Below are 26277 nucleotides of genomic sequence, written 5' to 3' on the forward strand. Positions count from 1 at the left end.
TTTGGTGTTCTTGAAGGAGGATTACACCTTAATATTCCGTTTCCGTTTCCCAGAAATGGAGACAAAAGACTTGGATACACTTGAGTTTATAGCTCCTGCACAGAGAATTGAAGTGTAGAATTATGCTGTACAAAAGAAAAAAGGTAAGGTTTCTTAATTAGGCTTAGTTCATAAATTCCACTAGCGGAGAAAGCACACTTAGGCTACATTCTGCAACATATTTACTTCAAAGTAAGCTCCACTAAACAAAGTATGATTTACTTCTGAGCAAGTACATATAGGATTGTGCTTCACAAGCAAGAAATTGGATAGTATCAAAGATTCCCAGAATTCATGTACACTACAATAGCCTTATTATTTAAATATCTGCACTGTAAATTAAATGCAGCAAGTGGGCCAAGAGGATCACCTGGTTAAGAGGTTTCTGGTGTGGATCTGTTCAGTAAGCTGAACAGGAGACCCCTTGGGGCCTCATGTAAGAGCAGGATATAGTATATCTGAAAAGTATATTCCCAAAATAGAAATGCTTTCCCCACCTACATTTCTTCCCAAAATTCTCTGGCCAACAGGCCTCTTGAAACAGATTAACCTTTAGCATGTGGTTAAATATTTAGTAGCATTCTTCCTTTGCCAAGTTATTTCCGCTTTTCTTACTGGGAATTTACTGGAAAGCCCCTTAGCACCTATGTGTCAGATTTGCTCAGAGGAGTTTCAGTTGATTCTGCCCGAGGATTCAGAAAAGTCACAGCATGGGTTGAGACGTAACTTGCACTCTAGAGCTTTGCCCATGCCTGCTGGTGAAGGCTTGTTAGCATAGTAATTATCACATTTTTCTCATAAGGACAGATTCTAGCCATCTTGGAGCAGTTATCCCATTGAATTCCTTATGACTGAATATTGTATTTAATGTTGCCCATGAAAGACCTGAAAGTGGTCAAATGGGGGCATGCTCTTGGATTTCCTGCTTGCGGCTGCAGCATGACTGTCTTTTATCAGTGCTGATTGATTCACTGGCAGCCCCTGTTGCTAGGAGAGACTTTTCCAGTGTCACCCATGGTTTGGTGATCTCATATTTACATACATGTTATCGCCTGCTTTGGGGCTTATTTGTTTCCTGTCCCAGTTCAAAGTGCTTGTCCTTACCAGTAAACCACTATATAGTTTTGGTCCCAATTATCTCTGGTTAGCAGAAATCAGGGGGAGGGCCTTTTCTATGGTGGCACCCACCTTACAGAACCAACTCCTCTCTGAGTGCCAACACTGATTTTTTTTCAGTGCTTACTAAAATGGTTTCTCATGTATATTTTACTTATTTGACAATTTTACTATTTCATTATCATTATTTAATGAATGCCTGTACACAACCAAGATTTTTTTAATGGAACGGTGGTAGTGAGGGTGAAATTCCACTAAATGTGTCCCTTTCAAATAATAGCCATTTAAGAGCAGGCTTGCTCCTTTAAACTTGATTGAAGGTAACCTGATAATAAGCTGTGACGAGGTTGGCACTTTAATTTACAGCCAGCAGCACTCGAGGATTCCTTATCCATGCCTAGTGCAACTTGCCATAACAACATTCAGGTTATCAATACAGGCAATTGTAGCTCTCCTGCACATCAGCTGCCGAAAGCCTCATTCTCCTCACATTTTCAATGAATGGTTTGACACCACTGCCCTCATTAAATCTGCGGCTGCAAATTCCTGAGATTCATGTCTTCGTTATCTGCTTATGTAACATGAAGAGGGCTAGCATTTGACTTTTTCCTCATCTGTACCTGGGATGGGCAGCGGTGCATGAAATGCTGGCAGTCAGAATATTAAACAATAGTATTCTCTCCAACTGTTTCCTGACAGAAAGCCTTACACTGTATACCTGTACTTAAAAATGAACCCATTCTCTAAGTGGCAGTCCTTTTGTAGCCAAAACAGGCACTATCTGCACACAAGAGGGAGGTATCAATAAGTCTGGGGAGCTCAAGGTCTGCACAAATAAAATAAAAAATACTAAAAGTGCAGCCCAATGAGAACTGAGCATGCTCAGTGACCATGGAATGTTTGCAAGGGGTGGAATGTGGAGTGGAAGCACATGGAAGCTTGTTCATGAACTAAGAACTGCAGAGTTTTGTTGCACCCCATTCAATGCATAAAATGAACTTAATAGTAAGACACAGTCTGCTAAAAAGTTGCCACATTTGGATGTACTAAAATGTAACTTAGCATAACATGAACCAGTTTTGGGGCTCATATGTTGCCTGCTTCCTTTATTCTGGCACAGCTGTGAAGGAAACTAGAAGCTATAGTGGTGAATCTTGCCGATGGTTTATTGAAACAAGCTAGCTTCATAAAGCACTGATTAAAGTTGTTTCAGTAAACTGGTTAATGCTATTCACAGGTTGCCTGGGTTTAGCTATATTGTACATGCTAAACTGTGGTCCGTTAAAAACAGAAATGAAAGCTTCTGATTGCCTTCTCACAGCCATGACAGAAGGTGAAAGGGAATGGGACAGCTGGTGAGCATAACACTTGCCCATATAACATTAAAACATAATTTGGCATTACAGCCCAATGCAGCTGGAATTAAACATTAGAATGAGGCACCCGCAAGACATTGTTGGACTCCCATAAGCCTCAAACAGCAAAACCAATAGCAAGGGATGACGGGAGTTGTAGTCCAACAACACTTTGGCTACCCCTGTTCTATTTTACAACACTGAATAAAAAAAGTCTTAACAACGGGGCTGCAAGATTTATATTTACAGGATCCACACTTGAAAGATTTATATTCCAATTTCAGATTACATTTCAGATTACCACCAGTTTTAGCAATGTTATTTAGGTTTGCATTAAAAAAGCCACCTGACAAATGTAAAAAGCTCCTAAACATATCAACTGGCTATTGCAATTTGTTCAAAATGTGAAAGACAAAAGGATTGCATAAGACGTCTTCTTCAAATGAAGTCTAAATTCACAACTGAGGAAGTATGTGATATAAGAAATAATTGTTGATGTCTTTAAAACAACCCATTAACAATTTTAGGCTGCATCCACATATCTTTTGTTCAACACATAAGGTTAGATGGATCAAGACTTAGGTTAGGATAGACACAGTGAAATCAATCAAAGTCCCGTTGATTCCAGTGTCTACTCAGTCTTCAAGCCTTAGTTCTAAATTTAGAAAAGAAATAATTCAATATCCAAAAAGATGTTATGTGTGCAACAACTGTGTTACAATTGCACATGAATTGTTTTCTTGCTGGACGGCTCACCTTTGTAATAAGATTTATTATACATCAAGTCTCTTGTATTTCAATGGGAGCTGAATATAATATGTCATTACCTTAAATGACCTTATTAGGATAATTTGGCCTTTTAGTCTTTCTTCATTATGTGCACAAAGGATTTGCCAGGATTGTGCACTGCCAGATTTTTGAACAAGAAGGGGAATGGCATTTGAAGAGACAAGGCATGCACACAAAAGGTTCAGTGGTTTCACAGGCTTTGTTCTCTGGCTAACTATAGTTCCTTTGTGATTTGTACTTGTAATTTTCCTCAGTATAACCAGGGTAAGACTAAACATGCAATTTTGAGAAATGGTTTTTAAGTACAGGCTATAGCTAATGGAAATGTTTTATTTTGTCTAACATTTGTATAGCAGATCTCTAATATTCTTCTTAACTACAACAGTCTTATTCTCTCTCTCTCTCTCTTTTAAACCCCCTCTCCCCCTCCAACAATTGTGAAATGCTACCTGATCCTTTGCAGTTACTTTATTCCTATAATGATCGGATATTTGTTAACATATATCAGGCACTGGACAAATCCCAGTTGGGTTGACAGGCAAAGTAGCTAGAGGTAATAGTTATAAACCAAAAAATCAAATCCTGGAAGTATGAATTTGGATAATCCAAACACAATTCCACTCATGAAATTCTATGAGAAAGCAAATCAACACAGGATAACAGTAAATTACCAAACTAAGGAGGTTGCCCAGTTAAACTGTCATGGATATGCAGTTGGTTTAAAACCTGAAGCAAAAGCTTCCAAACTCCTCCACCTGGTTGTGAAAGAGGGGGGAGGATATGAGTGCTGCACTCAGGTAGGTTCATCCACACAGCAGGAATTCATGGTTTCCCATTACAGTCGTACCTTGGATCCCCAACACTTTGGTACTCGGATGTTTGGCTCCTGAATGCTGCAAATCCAGAAGTGAATGTTCTGGTTTGTGAACGTTCTTTGGAACCCGAACGTCCGACAGGGCTTCCACGGCTTCCTGCAGCCAATCAGAAGCCGCGGTTTGGAAGTCAAACGGACTTCCAGAACAGATTCCATTCGACTTCCAAGGTACAAATGTACATACAAACCTAGACTAAGTTAAGGTTACCAGACGTCCCCGTTTCCCAGGATTTATAAGTCAGTCCCCTGACAAAATCCATCTATTTAGTAGGAAGTTGAAAAGTGTCCCCGGATTCATTAGAAAAAATCTAGAAACCTTAGTCTAAGTTGCCAGGGGAGTGGAAAGATGAGCTATTTGGATCATCCCCCAAAAATGAACCCTGGTCACTGGTAGCCTTCCCACCCACTTCTGATTTAAGGGTCTTTTAAAATACACCCAGGCAGCCAGCAGTTGCCTTTTAAAAAGCTACATTTTCAAACTGCCAAATTCTTTGCAGATTCCAAGGCTTAAGGTAGCTCAGTATACGCATGAGAGATACAGTCTTGGGGTTTTCTCCTTGGTTGAAGGAATAAATAAATAAAATCAGTGGAAGTAACCAAGTCCCCCTGCTTGTCCAGGCAGTTTGTTTCACTATAGAATACTTCAATATAAACATAAACCCAAGTATAAACATAGATTATAAATATTTGCCTGAACTTTGAGTCAACCGAGGACATGATTCAAAGATTGTGTTTTCAGTAAAACATAGGTCTGGAATATGGTCACAGTTAACACAAGAGTTTACAAGATACACCGTTTTACATCAACTACTGTGCACCCCTCACTTTTGTTTTGTCTCTTTTCTAGATCTTTATTACTGGTTTATTTCAGCATGACAGTTCACTGTTGCCTGCTTTGTTTCAAATGCATTCATTTGGGAAACCTTTTTAAGTAAATGCAGATATAGCTGGATTTTTTCAAAAAACAACACACACAATTTCAGAGAACACAACGTCTCTCTGCATTATCTCTTATTTTTAAAGCAGTTAGAGACCACTTCCCTGGAAGCAAATGTGATAGGGTTGTAGACAGAGCCTGACAAAGAATGTGAAAGATCTGGTGTCTGTCTGTGTGTGTGTGTGTGTGTGAGAGAGAGAGAGAGAGAGAGAGAGAGAGAGAGAGAGAGAGAGAGAGAGAGGGGAGAGACTTGCATGGCAAGGCCCCGAGCCCACCCACCCCCATTTCTTGGATAATAAAACACACTGACACCAATATTTTCACTTAATAGGATAATTAAGGCCACAACTTTATTGGTTACAGATGTGAGAGGTATTGGCTCGGGCACTGGAACTGAACCAACTATATCTGACTCCTGCCCGCCATGCAGGTAGTCTCATAAGGGTCAACCACCAGTAGGGGGAGCCCTGTTGATGTACATCAACTGCAAGCTCCCCCAGGGTCCCCGATAGGGTCGTGGCATGGCCCTAGCCCATACTCAGGGTTTGGACAGGGTCCACACACCCAGATCCCTTTAATGGAATACCTTTAAAGAGGAGGGGCAGGAACCTTTCATGCTCAGAGTGTTTTGGGATTATTATTATTATTATTTTTAAAAATGGGTTTGGTCTATTTTTAATCCAAATGTATCAGTAATTGCACAGCCTGAAATGGGGTGGGAATGTTAATGTTGTGCTTCACAACAAAGTAATGCATAGGGCTGTTTAAAGCCACCCCCACCCCAAGGTAAGACCATTAATGCAAGATAAACAACATTCAGGTAACATCCCTCCAGTATTTGAAACTTGATAAAGGCATCCTGAGCAGAATGCAGTTTTCCAGAAAAATGTGAAAGCATGATTTGACAAGGAAAGCTAAATTTAAACAAAACTAAATTCCACATGCAGCTTAACTGAGCATATTTGGGTCAGTGTTTCTACAATTAATACAAGACCTAGCTTGGGGGTCAGTTTCTGTGATTGCTCATACTGTGTGGCCAATGAAGCTGGTACCATCTAGCCACTGGAGGGGTGCACAGAGGCATAGCTGCCAAGTTTTCCCTTTTCTCGCGAGGAAGCCTATTCAGCATAAGGGAAAATCCCTTTAAAAAAGGGATAACTTGGCAGCTATGCACAGAGGTGGCCATGTGATGCAGATAACACACACAGTGTGAGTAGAAAATGCTGAGTTTCTAGCACACAGGTTTGGTCCTCAGCCTAGACATTTTAGCCTAGAAGCAGATAACTAAAGTTTAAAAAGAGGCACAGTGACCAAACTCAATCTGGTTCCAATAAACTAAAAATATCCAAACAATTACAACACAATACCATGTAAAAAGGAGCACTTGCTTGAGAATCATTTTGGTATGGCATGTTATTTGAGCCAGAAGCTGAAACGAAAGCCGAATCTTTATCAGGTAAGAGAACCCTTTCTGCTCAAAACCTCTAACCTACCGAACATTTGCATTAGTGCAATGCCACGTCTCAGACAATGTTGCAACCACAGTAAAACTGATGAGAGGAAACTGATGCTGTCCAAGTTGTGCATTCTTTGTTCTTTCTTTTTTTAAAAAAGGTCAGTAAGCATTTTTCCACATCAACAGCCATGAAGAGGGGAGAAAGGTGCTGTATCAGCAGCTTGCAAAAGGGTATGAATAATTTTAATGATTATTCTGTTATTTAACAGATTTAACAGTTTGTGTGATAGCTATACCTACATAGCCTGTTTCTCCAGGATTCTTGGCAGGCAGATGGGGCTCCCTAAAGAAGTTGTAAGCAGCTAAAGAGATTCAAGAAGTTCCCAGTTATACTTCTGCCATTCCATTTTGATAAGGTGGAATGCCCATCATCACAATGAACCTGGATTCTATTTTATACTGGACATCAGCAGAACATCTCATAGGTATTTCAGAATGGCCTTTTCTTTTTTTAAGGTGTTAACTTTAACCCCAAGATGTTAACTTATTTCATTGTCTTAACCTAGATGTCAGTAACAGCCCATTCAGATTATAGCACCCCACTACGAGGAAGGAACAATGTATGAATTACCCAAGAGGCCTGTAAGGAAAGGAAATGTTTTAGTAAGACCAGTCTGGTTGATGGCCCAATGCAAGAAAAATGTGCAATGTGGTACTAAAGGACCTCCGGGTATAGGGCGGTATATAAATTCAATAAATGAAGAAGAATCACTAGCCTGAAACGTGTTGTGCAAGTGTAAGAATTGTTGAGTAAAACTCACAAGTCAGAGAGGTCAGTCATGTGTTACAAGATAGTTTCATGCATTTCAGCAGATTTACATTCTTCTCATCAGGAACTACTGCATTCTATTGCACTCGGCATGCATGCACCCTACTTGTACTGAAGTTGGTTTTAACAGATTACAGTATAATTGACCTTAAAACCCCGGTTTGGGAAATCCCTTACTGCCTGGAGTCAAACAGGTTGTGTATCCACAGCAGTGGCCAGAGGAGGAATAGCCACTGGGAGGAGAGCAGAGAGAAGAAACACTGCATATGCAGCAACACAACAGGACTCCTTCATCCTCCCACAGCTGCAATAAAGCATGTGTCTCTCATATCGGTAACCCCAGCCACAGCTGGTGCTGTAACTTCAGCTGCTTGACTTCAACCCCAAAGGTGCACTCCTTGTCTCCTGAGACAGAGAGATGCCGACAACAAAAACAATCAGGGCACCGACTCCTGATCACTTCTCATTCCCTAGAATGAAAGCTTTAAAGACATTATGCCAATACTTCTCCTCCTGTCATATCAATGAGCTTCTTTCAGTCCCCCAATGGGCAGAGAACTCCCATCTACATGTTCCCACATTTGTTTACCTCTTGCAGGGGGCCAAATGACAGACACACCCAGACCTTACAATATGTTCATCACCAGCAAAAAATGTCTTAAAACAAGAGATCCTCAGTCTTCTAATTTTTATCTGGTGCAGCAGCCAGCTTTAAAACTGAGATTTCTTGAATTATTTTTCATATTGATGGAATAAAAATACATTTTGTAAGAAACAGAATTAACAGTAAAATGCTAAGAAATAGTCACACCCTGAATGGTTTAAGCCAAAATATGTAAAGGATCATCTCCTTCCCTATAGACCCTCTTGAATGTTAGGATCAGCAGAGGGAACCCCCTTGGTAGTTCCACCACCCTTATAAATATGGGGGTGGGTCACCTGGGAGAGGGCATTCTATGCAGTAGCCCCAAAGGAGTGCTCTAGCACCTTCATTATGTAGCTTTTGACAGATGCTGAAGATGCACCTCTTTACCCTGGTCTTTGACATTTGACATGAATCCTCTTGAATGTACTGTAATGTTTTTCAATTCTTTGCAATGATGTATTTTTAAACTGTTATAGCCCACCCTGGGACCTCATGGTGAAGGGTAAAAATTAGATGCTGCTGCTGCTGCTATCATTCATGCAGTGCAATTCACTTAAATATTCTGGCCTGGGGGGAGAGGGTATAGCTGGTCAGGGAGTATGGCCTGAAACAGGTTCTGAGGGGCAAATAAAAAGACCCAGAGGGTCATATTTGGTTCTCTGTTCCCCTCCCTGCTTCAGTAGCTAGAAATCCCAGAGTGCGTAGTGTCCCCAGAATTTCCTCTTTCAACCTGAAATAAGTGAAGCCTATGATGCCTGCTCTACTTTTCACTTAAATATTTTCTGTTTGATACAATGCTGTTTGTTCAATTAAGTCCTCAATGCAGGAAAGAGGAGACAGTCCTCCACAAAGTTGAACATGCAGGCTCCAAAAACGTCATTACACTGTGCGTGTGTAAAAAGTCATCATACAAAGTAATTTGGCCTTAGCATTCTTTACAAGTGACTCTGCAGGGAGAACATGCTTTTGTTTAAATAAACAGCCCCTACTGTAATAACTTCTAAGTATCCTTTAAAGCACTTTTTTTGTTTCATCTTTGAAAGAAAAACATATCTAAAGGGAAGTGCCACTTCACTGCTACACTCTGACTTTCAAGTTTACTTTAAAATGTAAGTTTTAGAACATTGCTATTTAAATAAGCAGCATTTAGATGAAAAGCAACAGTCAACTTTGGTGATAAGCTCTTTGGCTTGAGTAGAAAAACTCTCCTTCCAACCACTTACCTATGTTTCCTTCTTTTCTCTTTTTTGCTTTAGAAGGAACATCCATTGCTTCATTAAGAGGAGAGGGGAAGGAGTCCATTACATTATTTTTATATCTTTCATTTATTTTGTGTTGTTTTATCTGAGATAGGAAGGCAAGAACCAGAAGCTTGTAACCAAATAAAGCAAGGAGTAGACATCTCTGCAACACAAGGACAACAGGGTATTTTATAGTATTTTACAATATGATCCTATGACAGAGCCCCTAATATTATTAAGATGGTCTCTTCTCTAGTCTTCAGAGAGTAACTGGAAGTGGGGTGGCAGAAAAAGGTCCTCCTTTCCTTCCACTCTGCAGTTTTAATCTGAAATTTTAGGTGCAGTACTGCGCCCAGAGCTCAGAAACTGCTTACGCGAATTAAATTCCCTGTTGCAACACTGAGAGCCATGTACATCACACCTTGAACTTCTTGGAAGAAAGGTTGAAGAAAATTACAATAATACATGTTTACTCAAAAACAAGTCCTGTCAATTCTAATGGGATTTATTCCTTAATAAGTGTGCATAGGATTGCAAGATATAATCTGTTGTATAGTGGGAAAGATGGGCGACAGACACAGCTCCTTTAAGCAACAGCTCTTTATTCCAGCAGTTGGCCGGCTCCAAGTCTCTCTGAACAACAGCGTGGCTGCCTGCCTTATACTGTACAGTGGAACCCCGGTTTACAAACACCTCAGTTTACGAATTTTCGGTTTACGAACGCCGCGGACCAATCTGGAACGGATTAATTCACTTTCCATTACTTTCAATGGGAAAGTTCGCTTCAGTTTATGAACAGACTTCCGGAACCAATTACACCCATGCTTCGGGTTAAGTACGCTTCAGGATGAGTACTCCGCGGACCCGTCTGGAATGGATTAATCCACTTTCCATTACTTTAAATGGGAAAGTTCGCTTCAGTTTATGAACAGACTTCCGGAACCAATTGTGTTCATAAACCAAGGTACCACTGTATAATGTTAACTAACTTGTAACAGTAACGAATTCCAACTAACTACCCAATTCATAACAGCAACTCTCAATCCTTCATTTGCATAATGGTGGCCCAGAGTGATAACTGCAGCCAATCTTAATACATAACATAATCTAATCTTGGGAGATGGAATTTCTCATGTGGTAACACTTTGCTGCAATTATTTTCACTTCACACCCAAGTAAATTCCGGAGTTGTTCTACTTTCCTATCAACTTTTATTAAAATGTTTTTTCACCCCACTTTCCCATCCATGTGGGCCTTAAAAGGTGCTGACAATAAATTGGTCATTAAAAGGTTGGCGCTACTTAAATTATAGGCAGATGGTAACACAAAAAATAAAAGGTAGGTGTGTTGGCCAAAATTCCAATATCCATATTAAGTCTATAACTTTATTAGGATCACTAGAATATATCACAGAGCAACACACGTGCTACAGCTAGTTAAATTTTCATTCATTCAAAAAATGGAATAGGCCCTAGATTTAGAATTCAGAAGGAGGCATATCAGTCACAGCTAACCATGATTTTCTGGCTTCTCAGTCCTAAAAACACATTGAAAGGCCCCATTTTAATAAAAATTATTTACAAAGCAAGTTGGCTTAGGACTAAGGACCATACCCAGGGTTATTTGCAATTAAACGGATTTCCATTTAGAAAGCTTAATAGGCTATTTGTGGCCAGATCCACCATTAATATGTTGCTGTAAGATAGTGATCTGATTTGCAGCACAAATTCCAACATCAAACTAACCTAATAATAGTAATAATGTTAAGCTAGTTATTTGTGCCAGGAATAGTCTTTGTTGTGCAAAGAGCTCTCTATTATTTGTCTTCTCATCAAGATCTAGTAAATTAACGTTACAGCTCAAGTGTCAGTGGATTTTCAATATTCTTTAAGTGTGGTCATCTCTGGATAAACACTTAGCTCATTTTATTTACCATACTTTTTTCTTACTCTGAGGCTGAGTCATAGAGAAAGGGGTGGCATGAATGCTAAATAGCTATTTGCACTTGCTACAGAAGCTGGACTGCATAGAAAATAGCTTTTGAAAGGAGTTTGAATACTATCTATCTCCTCTTAGAATTACAGTGGTGCCTTGCTAGATGAATTTAATTCGTCCCGCAAGTCGCTTCGTATAGCGAAAAATTTGTTTTGCGAAGCAGCTCCCATAGGAACGCATTTAAGTGCAGTTTCCCATAGGATGTCTCGCAAGACGGGGGGGGGATAGTCTTGCGAGGCACCCTATGGGACGAAAAACGATCGTCTTGCGAAGCGCACCATAGGAAACTTCGTCTTGCGGGTCTCCATTGAAACCGCAAAATGTTTTCATCTTGTGAGGCATTCGTCTACTTGGTAAGTAAAAAAGCACTTTTACTAATGCTTATCCAATTTTGTATCACCTTCACTGCTTCTCAGTTGGCTTCCAGACCCAATTCAAAATAAAGACCAAAACAGTCTAGAGACAGAATATGTTATGTACCACTTCTACACACATGATCAGGGGCATGGCAAGGGGGGGGCAGTCCGTCCCAGGTGCCACCCTAGGGGGGGTGACACTCGGTGCGTCCCTCCCCTCCACCCGCAAATGCACAGTCCGTACGAGATTGCGGCAAGGCTCTGTCTCTGGTTTCTGGCGAGGCTCTGTCTGTCGCCAGAGCCTCACCATGACGCGGTTGTGCCCACGCTGGGGAAAGGGGCGGGGCGGTCCCTTGGCTTCCGCTCAGCTCATCCTGGGGCAGAAGGGAAGCGGGAGGCTCCCAGCCCCCTTCCCCCCTCTCCTTCCCAGAGCGGCAGCAGTGCCTCGATGAGGAGGTGGAGGAGGACTCACACACCCCAGTCTCCCCTGCATGAAGCTAGGACCCCCCCTCTCAGCCACACACCCCAGTCTTCCCTGCAAGAAGCTAGGACCCCCCCCCTCAGCCACACACCCCAGTCTCCCCTGCATGAAGCTAGGACCCCCCTCTCAGCCACACACCCCAGTCTCCCCTGCATGAAGCTAGGACCCCCCAATGACAACCAGTCTATTTGCTTTTGCAGAAAAATATTCACAACTTTTATTTTTTATTTTTTAAGCCCTTTCAGTCTCCCATCTCAAGGCTAAGTACAGCAAACTATACATTCCTACCCCTCTCCCCAAGGCTGGATTATTTACTTCTGTGTGCTTGTGTATCTGTTTCTCCCTTGTATCTATTAGGGACTATTCTCTCGCCTTTCCTTTGAAATCTATGCTGATTACTTCTGCCGTTTTAATTTTAGAGAAAGTGTTTAATTTAAAAAGGATCTGTACTATAGAATAACAGTGGTAACAATACATTGAAGACAAGTGTATATTTTAGGGAGGGTGGTCCCAGAGCCCTAGCGCAACCATCCCGAAGAGGATAAAATGGGCAGACTTTGATACTCTTTTGTCCTCCCCTCCCCCAATGTATTTCTCTCTATCTGAGCTGGCTCCCTACCTGTTACGTTACATGCAGGGAAACCCATGCAGGGTTCCTCTCTGTGTAAAGTCTTCAAGCTGTTCCTGCACACGCCTGACAAATCTGCCCCCTTGTCAAAATTTATCTTTTCCCCACCTCCAATCTCCATTGTTGTGTGTCCTGGCTGAGGGGAAAAACAGAAGATGGATGGCCATCGGTCAGGGATGGCCTAGTTGAGATTCCTGCATTGCCCCAGGGGTTTGGCTAGATGACCCTCAGGGGTCCCCTTCAAACTCTACAATTCTCTGGTGCAGGCTTGTGCAGAGTTTTAGGTACAAGTTGGATGCAAGGGGTGCATAGGATTGCAGCCCATCTTATGCACCGTCGGCTCGGGAATAAGTTCTACTGATCATGATGAGACTAGATTGCTGATGTGCAGTCCTGTTTTTTTAAATAAATGTTTTCCTTTTCAGATAATACAGAGCATGGTGAAATCACAATAAATAAAATCTCCCCTTCAGTAGTTTCAAGCACTACTACATTTCCACATAATATCTGTACTGCATTGTTTACTGTGACAGCACCTGCACTTTGGAACTCCCCACCTATTGCAACAAAGCACATGCCTTTGCTAGACTCTTTTCGGACACCTGCTAAAAGCATTCTTCTTTAGGTAAGCGTACCATTTCCGTACGTGGGTGGTGCTGTGGGTTAAACCACTGAGCCTAGGGTTTGCTGATCAGAAGGTTGGCGGTTTGCATCCCTGCGACAGGGTGAGCTCCCATTGCTCGGTCCCACCTCCTGCCAACCTAGCAGTTCGAAAGCATGTCAAAGTGCAAGTACAGTAGATAAATAGGTACCGCTCTGGCGGGAAGGTAAACGGCGTTTCCGTGTGCTGCTCTGGTTCGCCAGAAGCAGCTTTGTCATGCTGGCCACATGACCTGGAAGCTTGGCCAATAATGCGAGATGAGTGCCGCAACCCCAGAGTTGGTCACGACTGGACCTAATGGTCAGGGGTCCCTTTACCTTAACCGTGCGCTGCTCTGGTTCGCCAGAAGCAGCTTAGTCATGCTGGCCACATGTCCTGGAAGGTGTACGCCGGCTCCCTCGGCCAATAATGCAAGATGAGCACGGCAACCCCAGAGTTGGTCACAACTGGACCTAAAGGTCAGGGGTTCCTTTACCTTTACCTAGATGCTTAGGAAGTTGAAGTAATTTTAATATTAATATTTTAGCTTTTGTATGTTTTAAAGTAGGATTGTTAATTTTTCTTGATTTTACTACTGTGAGTTTTTTTGTTTTTTGTTTTGGTAAACCACTTTGCAGGTTTTTTAAAACAAATTTTATTATACAGTATACTGTAAATAAACAATAAATATAAATAAATAAAATAACACAAGCCAAAACACAATGCATCCTGTTTAAGTATCTGTCCATAGTTGCCTACTTGTTATCAGAGGCCCAGAATCCACATTCCTTTGTAAGAAAATATGAAATAACGTAAAACCATTTTTGCAGGCAAAAAATAATAATCAATTGGGGGGGGCAAGATATTTTCCATCCCAGGTACCACCTGACCTTCCTACGCCTCTGCACATGATCATATTCACTCAGCAGAGACCTTTGAATGACCTGCTCTGTAGTCTCTGACCAGTGGATCTACAGTGGGTGCCTACAAGAAACTATGGAGGGTATAAATTCTGTTTTAAGGTTATATTGTGGCTTTTTTAGGTATGTTGACTAGTTTAATAGTTGGGGCTCTGCTCTCTATTCTGTGAATCATTCAGTACTCATAAAAAATCCTAGCATAAGTTAATATTTCTTGTTTTCCTTATTGCAAAGCTGCATTTTGCAAAAGGCAAAATAGTGTGCTATAAAAAGTTCCACGGATTAGCCATTTTAATGCAATTTTAAGTATACGTGTTCATAGGGTTAAAGTGAAAAGTTCCAAATCTTGGAAACTGACCATTGCTGCTTCACCAAAATAGTTGCCAGAAAAAAGAAAAAAGGAAGGATTTCACTTTAAGAAGTTCTATAATCTCTTTGAAAGAAACTAATAATTTAGGATTATTGTTGCAGTCACACCTGAGGGAGTGGTATAAGCAGCTCAAAAGCTAAATTGGCCTACTGTATTTGCAAGCAGCCATTAACCTAGTTATTTTAAAATGAGACAGTTTTGTAGTTCATCCAGTTTCAGCACAAGATCCCACAATCATGCAAAAGTATTAGGGGAATTCCTCCAGGAATTACTGCCACAAGTTTATAAACTATATAAGAGTTACACTACAATCCCTCATCCAGCTTCCTAAAAGTAAGTGCCAATGAACTCAATAAGGACTTTTGAAAAATTATGCATGGGATTGCACCTTTAGTCAAGCAACAGCACTAATAAAGAAGAAAGGAGGGTGGAACAGACTCAAGTAAAATATTCATTTTTATTCTATTCCTTCATTAAGCACCTCCAACATAATCCATATGGATTTCTAAATGACTCCACTAAAACTACTCTCCACTGTTAAAATATTTTCTGTGATAAAACACATTAATGCCTTCTCATTTGGAAGCTGAAGTGGGTTGTTTTTAAGAGAACCCCAAAGTACTTAATAGAAATAGAAACTAAAAATGAATCAACAAATTGTCCAAATGTAAGTAATATGGAAAATACATACAGAAATAAAGTAAATATTCAGAAATAAAATGCATGCATCTCATTGCATGTGAAGGCTTGAAGCCACAACTATACAGTATAGGAATTGCAGGATATACTGTTCAAGTCTTCCCACAGCCATGTTGACCTAGGTAGCCTTCATAACTAGCACAGCAATCAATCTATTATAATGGAAATCATATACTGTAGTACTTTGTACAAATAAATAGTACTTAGTGTAAATATAATCACCAAGTGCAATTATCACCTTCCTAAAGTGCAACGGGACCCAGGTGGCGCTGTGGTTAAACCACTGAGCCTAGGGCTTGCCGATCAGAAGGTCGGCGGTTCGAATCCCTGTGACGGGGTGAGCTCCCGTTGCTTGGTCCCAGCTCCTGCCAACCTAGCAGTTCGAAAGCACGTCAAAATGCAAGTAGATAAATAGGAACCGCTACATCGGGAAGGTAAACACCGTTTCCATGTGTTGCTCTGGTTTGCCAGAAGCGGCTTTGTCATGCTGGCCACATGACCTGGAAGCTATACGCCGGCTCCCTCGGCCAATAGTGCGAGATGAGCACGCAACCCCAGAGTCGGTCACGACTGGACCTAATGGTCAGGGGTCCCTTTACCTTTAAAGTGCAATTACCATCTATGAATGATGCTGGCCTGGGCAAGTTAGAATAAATTGCTTTTAAAAAACACTGGACAATCTGGGTCTGTCAATAGGTATGCTATCTAAATGAAACTTCCATGTACTACATAAATGTACCTCTGTGTGCTGGGGACAAAAGATAGGAAAGCTATTGCATTTTTACCTCACTTGTTGGAAATAGCTGATAAAGTTCATCAGTTACAAGGAAGATGGCAGGTCAAACCAGGAGTTATATGTGCAAAGAAGCAATCATGGCTGTTCCCACATTTTTGAAAGTATTAATTTAGTAATTGGTTCTGCCTCCCAACACTAATTGAAACACATAGATTAAGAGGCAATGCACTATCTGGGTAATTTGTTTATTATTTGCCGAATCACTTTATATTAGAAATATCAAAGCAATGTACGAAAAAGAAAAAGAAACTCCTTAAAAATAACTAGCAATAAAAACAAAGGACTTTTGAATTTTTTTCTACTCAACATCACTTGCATACAGGAATTGTTCATGTGGCTTCCAACACACTTACTTCAGCATTTAGTTCAGTTTTAGAATTTGAGCTAATTTAACATATAATAATTAAGAAACCACAATTATAGACACACCTGTTGATAACAATAAGTTAAACAACCAAGAACCCTTGTACTTCCTTTTTCCATTCCTCTACTTGTTGAGTCATCATGTTGTCCCATGTCTAAAATTAGGATGCACCACTTCCAAAATGCTGTAATCTGACTTGAAATCTAATACAACGTATATAACATTATGTGTTTAGAAATGGCATCCCAAAGGCAATTACAATTTCTAATCTTTTAATGGCAGATTAACAGATTAATCTGGGCTTGCAATACGATAAAATTTTACCTTGCAAAAAACTCAGCTGAACCATGTTTGACAGTGAAACATTCTGCCTCACAAGGATGTACGGCAGGCATCCCCAAACTTCGGCCCTCCAGATGTTTTGGACTACAATTCCCATCTTCCCTGACCACTGGTCCTGTTAGCTAGGGATCATGGGAGTTGTAGGCCAAAACATCTGGAGGGCCGCAGTTTGGGGATGCCTGATGTAGGGCCTAATTTGTTAGAGGTTTTAAAGCAAAGGTGGCCTACCATCCAATTAGGGGTGCTGTAGTATATTTCCCACATTAGCAGGTGGTTTGATGGTTCCCTTTCAACTTTGTAGTTGCAGCCAACTACTCAGAGCAGAAACACTTTCAATTGACTAATTTAAGATTAGTGAGTTCAGTGGCTCTGCTCCAAGTATAACTTAAATAAGATGCCTCTATCATACCACTTCTGATTAAACACTGAAATAAATCTGAATCTAAGTAAACAGGCATAGGATGGTACGGTAAGCCTAGGCTTTGATTTGAATCTTTGAAAAGCTGGACTGAACTCTACTCACTGCAAGCTGAGTTCAGTTCTGCAGTTAATACAGGAAACTTTGAATTTATAAGAATACTTAAAATTGCTCATGAAAATATGTATGGCCACGAACTAGTCCAGAATTCATTACCATGATAGATACAAGCAAGGGATATATTGTGGGGAAAGGGTTATATGGATTGGGGTTACAAACTTCATGTAGAATTATGAGCAACACAAAATGCATGTGCTTGTATACCACAAAGCTTAAAATCTACCACAAAGTATACTTGGTATCTGACACCAAATTTTGAATACAAGTTCCAACACGCTCTACCAAGCCACTCTTGTTCTAACTTTGTTGTGAATACTCAAGCAGTAATCTTATCATGTTTAATCGCAAGATTCATTTTCAAATAAACAGTAGCAAGCTTGGGAGGGTTGGGCATGAATCCCTGCTCAGTTGTTAAATTCAATGGCGAACTAGCTTCAGGTAAGTCACTTGCTACATTTGTAGATCATGCTAAACCATGGTTTAACATGATACACATAAACCACAATCCAGGGATTGGATTAAAAAAACAAGCTGACTTGAAAAGGAACGGAAAGTAAATGCTTCCGAAATAAGTTCAGGCTGAGACTTGCTCAGGCTAATTTACCTTTATTAGTGAGAATATACCGTTTCTCTAAAAAATAAGACGTAGCCATAAAATAAGCCATAGCAGGATTTTTAAGTATTCAAGGAATATAAGCCATACCCTGAAAATAAGACATAGTGATAGGCGCAGCAGCAATGCTGGCCGTGGCAGGAGGAGGAGGAGGAGGAAAAAAATAAGACATCCCCTGAAAATAAGCCATAGTGTGGTTTTTTGAGGGAAAATATAATACAGTGTCTTATTTTCGGAGAAACACGGTATAATGCTGATCTCAGTTCTTCGGGGAAAGTGTTCAATACAATTCCAACTATGTAGAAAGATCACTTGTGGGGAACCTTTGGCCCTCCAGATGTTGCTGAATTACAACTCCCATAAGCCCCAGTAAGCATGGCCAATGGTTTGAGATGATGGCTGCTATAGTTTAGCAGTATCTGGAGGGCCAGTTTCTGCATACCTGAGTTCACACATGAACTCAGTTGACACAGGTTTGTAATTTATACTGATTCCAAATTGAAACTGTTATTTCATCTACACATGAAATAGTTCAGCCTGCTCATCAGCCCTTATCTATTAATAACTTTGTCCATCACTTTGTCCATCATTCAGACCACAAATCCTCAAATCCCTGCATAGTCTTCTCACAAACTTCTACACCCATGACAAATTCTGTATCTTTAAGTTCAAGTACCTCCTCAGTCCACCTGTCCCAACATATTTTATTTATAACTTTTTATTTTGACCTCATCATAGCCTGCTCTCATTAAAGGTCAATTTCGCACTTTTGCTCCACAATGTGCAACTCCTAGAATACACAATACTTTAAACTATAAATGCTTAAGAGCAACTTTTAAAACTGCTAGGAAAAAAAATCATCATCATTGAAGACAGAATGGTGAGATAGCGAGCACAACTGATTTCTTCTTTATAAACAGCACTAAGATATGCTGAAAAGGGAAGAATAGTTCCACGGAAAGGCTGGAAAAACCTGTTCAGTGAAGGAAAGAGAAAGTTTTGCCAGTATCACTGAGTTCAACTGAATGGTGTTTTGGAGGTAAGGAGTGTGGGTGGGGAGTACAGCTGTCTTCTAGTTGCCATGCTGGTGCCTTTGTAACAGAAGAAGCATAAATATAAAGCCCCAGCTGATGTTCCATAGAGTACATATAAAAGAGAGGAAAAACTGAGATCGGGGAGCTTGTAAATTACTCAGCATATTTTAAAGAGGAAGCACAAATAATTGTCCTCAGCCTCCCTGTGTCCTCTAAATGCCTAAAGATTCAAAGTAAAATCACAAAAATATCAGGCCTTAAAAAGTCAGAACCTCTGAATACTCTGATATTGAATCTCTGGGCTGCAGTAGATATCAGAAGAAATTATCTTGACCTAGAAATGGCTACTGAAGATGCCAGATGGTAGTCCATCATAAGGCAGGACACTTGCATCTAGGTGAATGGTTGTCTCTCACAGCTCCTGGATCCTGGTGGCAGATGCAAGAAAAAATGAAGCAATAAATGTGTTCGTGTTCCTCTGAATCTTCAGGTGTTCTGACTTTTAAAAGCCTAATATTTTTGTTCCAGAAGCAGCTGGAACATCTGAAGGTGTCCTTGGGAATGGGACAGTAATGTACACAACTTTGTACACAACTTTGCCCACTGCCATACTCTAATAACATTTTTTCATGTTATTGTATTTTAAATGTCTTGCAAGCTGCCTTATACTGTAAGAAAAGCATCTTACACCAAATATATAAAAAATATATCAATTTTCACTTACAGAGGGTTTATTTTCCTTTGCACTATATATATATATATATATATATATATATATATATATATATATATATATATATATGTAAAAAGGGCATGTGTGTGTGTGTCCACTTTTCACTGAAACCGCTTGACCGATTGCGCTCAAATTTTGACACATCACATGTGAATGTCCGAAGGACCTTAGAAGGACCGAAGGACCTAAGACAGATGTCACACCTGCACCATGTAAAACCCCCAAAACGTCGTCTTCCAAAACACACAACTCAGCCAAAAGTGCATGCTGGGAAAAGAACCAGGTTGCCATCCAGCACCCTCTAGTGGCGGCTACACTGGTACTACACCTATAGAACCTTCCCTCCAAACAGCACCTCAGCTGCCGTTTACATACTAGGCCAAAGCCTTTACAGACTAGGCCGAATGGAGGTACTGACTCGCCTGGGTGGGGGTTGGGGGAGGAGGGGATGGGATAGGTCAGTACATGGTGGGGCCAGTCACAGGGATGACCCGGGGGTAGGGGGAAGAGGGGGCGTGATACCTCATGGGACGGGACAGGTTGGGGAGAATCACAGGGAAAACCTGGGGTGGGGGGAGGACGGGGCGGGATACGTCATGGATTGACACAGGGTGGTGGCAGTCACAGGGATTAGCCACGGCAATGCGTGGCAGGGCCAGCTAGTGTTCTTATAAAAAGGTAAAGGACCCCTGACAGTTAAGTCTAGTCGTGAATGACTCTGGGGTTGCAGCACTCATCTCGCTTTACTGGCCAAGGGAGCCGACAAAAGTGTTTTAGAAGCACATTTCAAGAGAAGATAAACAGTGCATATTCACTGAGGGTTTACACAAGCAATGTTTGCACTGTTATTTTTAAGTAGCAAGTTTCTACACCTGCTGCCTTCCCAGCAAGCAAAGTTTGTTCCCATGAGTTTTTCCTTTGCCCTTCAAGTGGCAAGCATACTGCTGCACCAGGCAATTCAAGTCTGTTACCTGTGGATTTAATCAAGATTACACTTAACGCATTGTGTGTTGATCAGTTTAAGAATGCCAGGATGTTTGTGTTAGCCCAATGGAACGTTATTAACTAATCGCTACAACTATTTTGCTTTCCAGTGGTCATCACTGTTTGTTCTTTTTTCCATTTCTTTTGCATAAAGAAAGTCTATGACTAACTCCAGTTTAAAGAATCGGGTCAGTTAATGTGGAGAAGTGTTGTCTGTCAGAGAAGACTATAAAGGCTAGAAACTTCTTGTGCTCCTCAGTTGGGCAGGATCCTGACATTACAGAACTGTAGCTGCAAAATAATGATGAAGTAAAAGGAAGAAAAAGAGTGATTTCTGGTGATGAAAGGTGTGCATGCAGTTTACAAACCCAAGAAAATAAAATGGTCAAGGTAGCTACATTTATTGTTTCCTTTTGGGATCTGGAGAAGAAACTTGTGAAGACATGTACTAGATTTTCCCCTAAATCTTCTTCCTCTTAACTTGAAAACACTGAAGATATTATTATCATGCTTTTGCATTCCTTTAAGAGCAGTTTTAAATTAATGCCAGATTTTTATACTAGTAGAAACCCACAGAAGACAGCTACCGGTACATTGGCTAACAAAAATATATTTTTATCCTTTCTTCAAACCACTGCATTTTTCCAGTGAAAGAAATTGCTTTGGATTCAGAACTACATTACATTTTCACCTGAACAGATACCTCAATTTCCTTTCTTTGCTGTTTTGGCTCTGATAAGAATTTTTTTAAAAAAATTTATAGGAAGTGTCTCTGACACACAAGGGGGAACTGTAAAAGGGCAGAAAAATTCAGTGTCCATGAATCTTTATGTCCTGCCTTGAAAGTGTTGCTTGATAACTATTTCAATATCAAAGGAATTTTTTTTAAAAAAAATCCATACTACACGTCTTAATTAGCTTCCCAATGGCAAAAGGTCTATGTTATCAACTATTATTTTTGTGTGTGTGAATGGCCATTGTTAATGTAACTATCACCATCTGTTCCTTTCCTTTCCTTCTGACAGCATGTTTGCTATCTCTTCCCCCCCCCCAAAAAAAGAAAATGGGATTATATTCCTGCAGTTCAGAAGTACTTAATACACAGGATGAAGTAGATACCATAACAAGAGTGTTAGTCTTTAAGGTTCCACAAGAACCCTGCCTGTTTTTACTTGAGTGTAAATTGTAGAGTAATACTATTTTGATTGCATAAATGCTCTCTTAGACCTCTCTTGTTGCAGGCAAACCATACAGAAAAAGGAAACCCATATGTTATTGCAGCATCTCAGCATCTCCTGGTAGGTCTGGCAAAGATTCCGATGGAACCCCTGGACAAATGGCTACCTGTCAGTGTAGATAAAACTGAACCAGGATGGACTGTTGTTCAGACTTGGTACCAAAGCAGCTTCCTATGTTCCTAAGCTTACCCAAAGTAAGCCCCTTCATTTCTCTGGAACTTACCTCTGCAGGACAGGATAGAAAAATCAGTTTCTGTCAGGAGCTACAGTCGCTTTACTTACCAATACCAAAACACGCAGCAGAGTGGGTACCACATATTACTATTTAAAACCCTTATAAGCATATTATTCCAGTAGATTAGTGGTGGGAAACTTGTGGCTTTCAATATACTGTATGACTCCAGCTCCCATCAGCCCCAGTGAGCATGACCAATGATCTGAGGTTTAGCCCTACTCTGGTTGCGGCACTCATCTCGCTTTACTGGCCGAGGGAGCCGACATTTGTCCGCAGACAAGCGACTAAGCAGCTTCTGGCGAACCAGAGCAGCGCATGGAAACGCCGTTTACCTTCCTGCTGGAGCGGTACCTATTTATCTGCTTGCACTTTGACATGCTTTCGAACTGCTAGGTGGGCAGGAGCTGGGACCGAGCAACGGGAGCTCACCCCATCGCAGGGATTCAAACCACCAACCTTCCAATCGGCAATCCCTAGGCTCAGTGATTGATCATATGTGTGTATACACACACACACACACACACACACGTGTATATGTGTGTGTGTGTGTGTGTGTGTATGTATATCTGATTATCGTCTTTCAAGGCAACTACTCTATTCTGAACTTAAAAATGGAAAGCATAATGCTGGTTGTCAACAAAAGATGTTTGAAGACTGTTTCAAGGCAAATTTTTAAAAATGTAGTATAAACACCAACAATTGGGAAACACTTGCCTGTGAGTGCTCCAACTGGAGAACAGCCTTTACCAAAGGTGTTATGGGCTCTGAAGACACTCAAACTCAGGACGCAAGCGAGAAACGTGCTAAGAGGAAGGCGCGCTTGGCAAATCCACACCGTGATCAACTCCTGTCCGGAAACCTATGCCCCCACTGTGGAAGGACATGTGGATCCAGGTTTGGCCTCCACAATCACTTACGGACTCACTGTTAAAACCATGTTTATGGAAGACAATCTTACTCGGCTACAAGTGATCGCCAAAGAAGAATATATGTATATACACACACATATGTATATTTTTTTACCCTTTTATACATAGACACACACACACAAATGTGTGTGTCATAAGAACTCTTCCATGGTCATGACCTCCATTCACATCAAAATGAAGATTTAGCCTCTCTCTCTCTCTCTCTCTCTCTCTCTCTCTCTCTCTCTCTCTCTCTCTCTCTCTCTCTCTCTCTCTCTCTCTCTCTCTCTCTCTCTTGGGTAGAAACACACAGAAACCACCGGAAGGGCTTCTGCTGCTCCTACACATTTAAATCCACCCAGATCCCATTTGCATAGCTTAGGCTGCCATCTCTGAAGCAGCACAACTCTTGTCTAACTCTTCCGGAACAGGGCACTTTGCGGGTTTGGCAACCTGAAGTAGTCCCATCCCCTCCCGGCAGCAGCAGCAAGCAGCTTGTAGGTAAACAGCCTCCTCCCTTTTGACCTGTCGAACCAACCCTGGCGAGCTCCTCGGAGGGAGCGGGGAGGAGGAGGAGCCACCGTCGCCCAGGAAGCCGCCCGGCTCTTCATCAGGTGCAGCAGCACCGGGAGCCGTTGGGCTGTCCGTTGGGCTGCGTTTCAAAAGAGCCAGTCACGCGCGCCCGCCCCCCCCCAGTTCGGCGCGCGGCGCCCTCTCACCTCAGCGGAGGGGATGTTCACCACACCTGTCGAGCGCCTCTTCTCCCTCAGCTTCCTCTTCTCGATCTGCCCTTTCCCTTTCCGGGCGCTGGGGCCGGACGAGCCCTTGGCCTTGGCTGCCACCTTCTCCTCCTCGGGGGAGCCCGGCGCCACGACGCCTTTGGGCCCCGGCGGCGGCGGCGGCGGCTCCGCCACTTCTGCTCGGGCTCCGGCCGCCGGGGTGCTCGGCGGGGGCTCCTTGGGCGCGCTCCTGCCCACAGGGACGCAGTTCGTGCCGGCGCTGCTGCCGTTGTTGTTGACCTCGGCGGTGGCGGCGCTAGCAGCAGCAGCAGTAGTAGTAGTAGTAGTAGCGTTGGCGGCGGCCCCGGGGGCTTTGCAGTCCCCAGCGGCCGCCGCCAGCCCCCCGGCCGCCGCTGTTGTAGTCGGCGCCTGCTTCGCCCGCATCTTCTCCCGCTTGGCTTTCCACTCCTCCAGGAAGTCTGTGGTGGTGCTGACGCCGCTGGCCCGGTAGCCCCCGGTGGCCATGTTCCCGGCGAGGGGTGCGAGAGAAAGTTGCGGGAAACTTCGCACCCTCTTTAAGTTCGCTCCCGGGCTCGGACAAGCTTCCAGAAGCCGGTGGGCTGGCCAGCCGGGCGGCTGAGGAAAGGAGGCGCCGGCGGGGGGGTGAGCAGGATACACCACGCGCGCACAAACACACACACACACCCTCGCAGCCTGCGGGAGACAAAAGCGGGAGCGAGTGAGGCGGCATCCTCGGCTGCACTCTGTAGACCCCCCCTTTTTTTTTAGTGAGTGCCCCTCCCGTCACACACCCCACCGCCACCCCCGCCGAGAGTTTACTTTCTGCTATTCTCTCTCTCTCTCTCTCTCTCTCTCTCTCTCTCTCTCTCTCTCTCTCTCTCTCTCTCTCTCTCTCTCTCTCTCTCTCTCTCTCTCTCTCTCTCTCTCTCTCTCTCTCTCTCTCCCCCCCCCCCCCCCCACGTTTATCCGCCACTCGGGAATCTTATCAGCTTTTAACGTTCCATCCAGCTTCCTGGACAGATGCATCTAGGGATTCCTGCGGTTAACCTCTCCCCGCCTCCCCCGTAAGCTTGCCGATATTGTCAGATATCACTCTCTCACACCCTATTTACTGGGTGCAGAGTTGCCAGAGTTAGCAGATCTACTGCTTTCCCATCCCGATTGCAAAAGTACCAAAAACAAAACAAAACAAAAAACAGGCAAAATATATATCTAGTTTCTTTCCTCCACTTCCCCGGCGCGCGCAAGTCTCTTGCCTTTTAATGAGCAGCAAGTTCTCCTCTCTCTCTCCCCCGACCCCACCGCTCAGTCTGCACGGCTCGTCCGCCTGCTTTTGCTTTAACTCCGAGCAGAGTTTCTATACTGACCCGCGAGGAGTTCAATCAGGTGGTTGATGCTTCTTTCCAGGAAGGAGCCGGAGATCGCCGCTTCTCCCAGGTGAGTGGTGCGGTTGGTGCGCCGAACTCTCGAGCGAGTCCCGGAAGGCTCGGCGGCGGCGCTGCCGAAGCTCCCCGACTTTCTCCCACAGGGCGGACGGTGGCCGGCCGAAAGGAGCCGAAGCGCGAGCGGAAACTGCCGAGGTGGCCCTGACAATGGGTGAAGGGGCGTGGAGGATCCTCCCTCGCCCTGGGTGCCTGTGCGAAGGAGCTCATCCGAGTTCCCCGCTGTAAGCTGATCGCGCCACCAGCTCCTGTTCCTGCTCGCCGCGCCGGCGTTGCCTCCCTCGCCCAGGTGACAGCAAGCTCACCAATACCTGATCCCCTGTAGGAGAACATAATTCCTTTCGCTCGAAGTAAGCACAGACAAAAAGGCCATTCCAGTGGGAATGTACATAAGGCTTGCAAAAACATGGCTCTCGCCAGCAGAGCGGTTGATGCACCACTGTGGCTGCCAGGTTTAAATAATAAGTTATGCAGGTGCAATGTGTCTTCTAAGGAACTGGCAGGGTCTGCCTCATCCTACTGCTCCAATTCTAACTTTTATTAAGCTAATCATCAGCAGTGTGACAGATGACACACTCAAAAAGCCTGGCCTTTTAATACCTATGAAACAATGCATTAAAATTGGCAGAAGTTTGCCAGGACAAAACTTAAATGCTACCTGACTTCCAATCAATCACAGTTTGGGTATCTCAGTCAGTTGAGCATTAGACTCTTAATCTCAGGGTCATGGGTTTGAGCCCCACATTGGGCAAAATATTATTGCATTGCAGGGATTTGGACTAGGTGACCCTCACACTCCCTTCCAACTCTAAGTTACCTGACTCCCAAACAGTATTAGACAGTATTAGACACAAGTACTTCTATTAGGGACGCGGGTGGCGCTGTGGGTTAAACCACAGAGCCTAGGGCTTGCCGATCAGAAGGTCAGCAGTTCGAATC

The 26277-nt window shown here is 42.7% G+C and overlaps 1 protein-coding gene across 1 annotated transcript in view; it reads right to left on the reverse strand.

The window, feature by feature from the left end:
- PAWR (pro-apoptotic WT1 regulator) overlaps positions 1-25391 on the reverse strand; it is a 64293-nt gene extending 38902 nt beyond the window's left edge. Inside the window, exons 1-2 of the mRNA XM_035127774.2 lie at positions 25264-25391; positions 23876-24589 (exon numbers count right to left, since the gene is read on the reverse strand). Coding sequence (XP_034983665.1) covers positions 23876-24400 — 525 coding nt within the window. The 5' untranslated portion in view covers positions 24401-24589; positions 25264-25391. The remainder of the gene's footprint in view (positions 1-23875; positions 24590-25263) is intronic.
- Positions 25392-26277: the final 886 nt, after the last annotated feature.

The sequence above is a fragment of the Zootoca vivipara genome, chromosome 10 (assembly GCF_963506605.1).
Source record: "Zootoca vivipara chromosome 10, rZooViv1.1, whole genome shotgun sequence".
Lineage (NCBI taxonomy): Eukaryota > Metazoa > Chordata > Lepidosauria > Squamata > Lacertidae > Zootoca > Zootoca vivipara.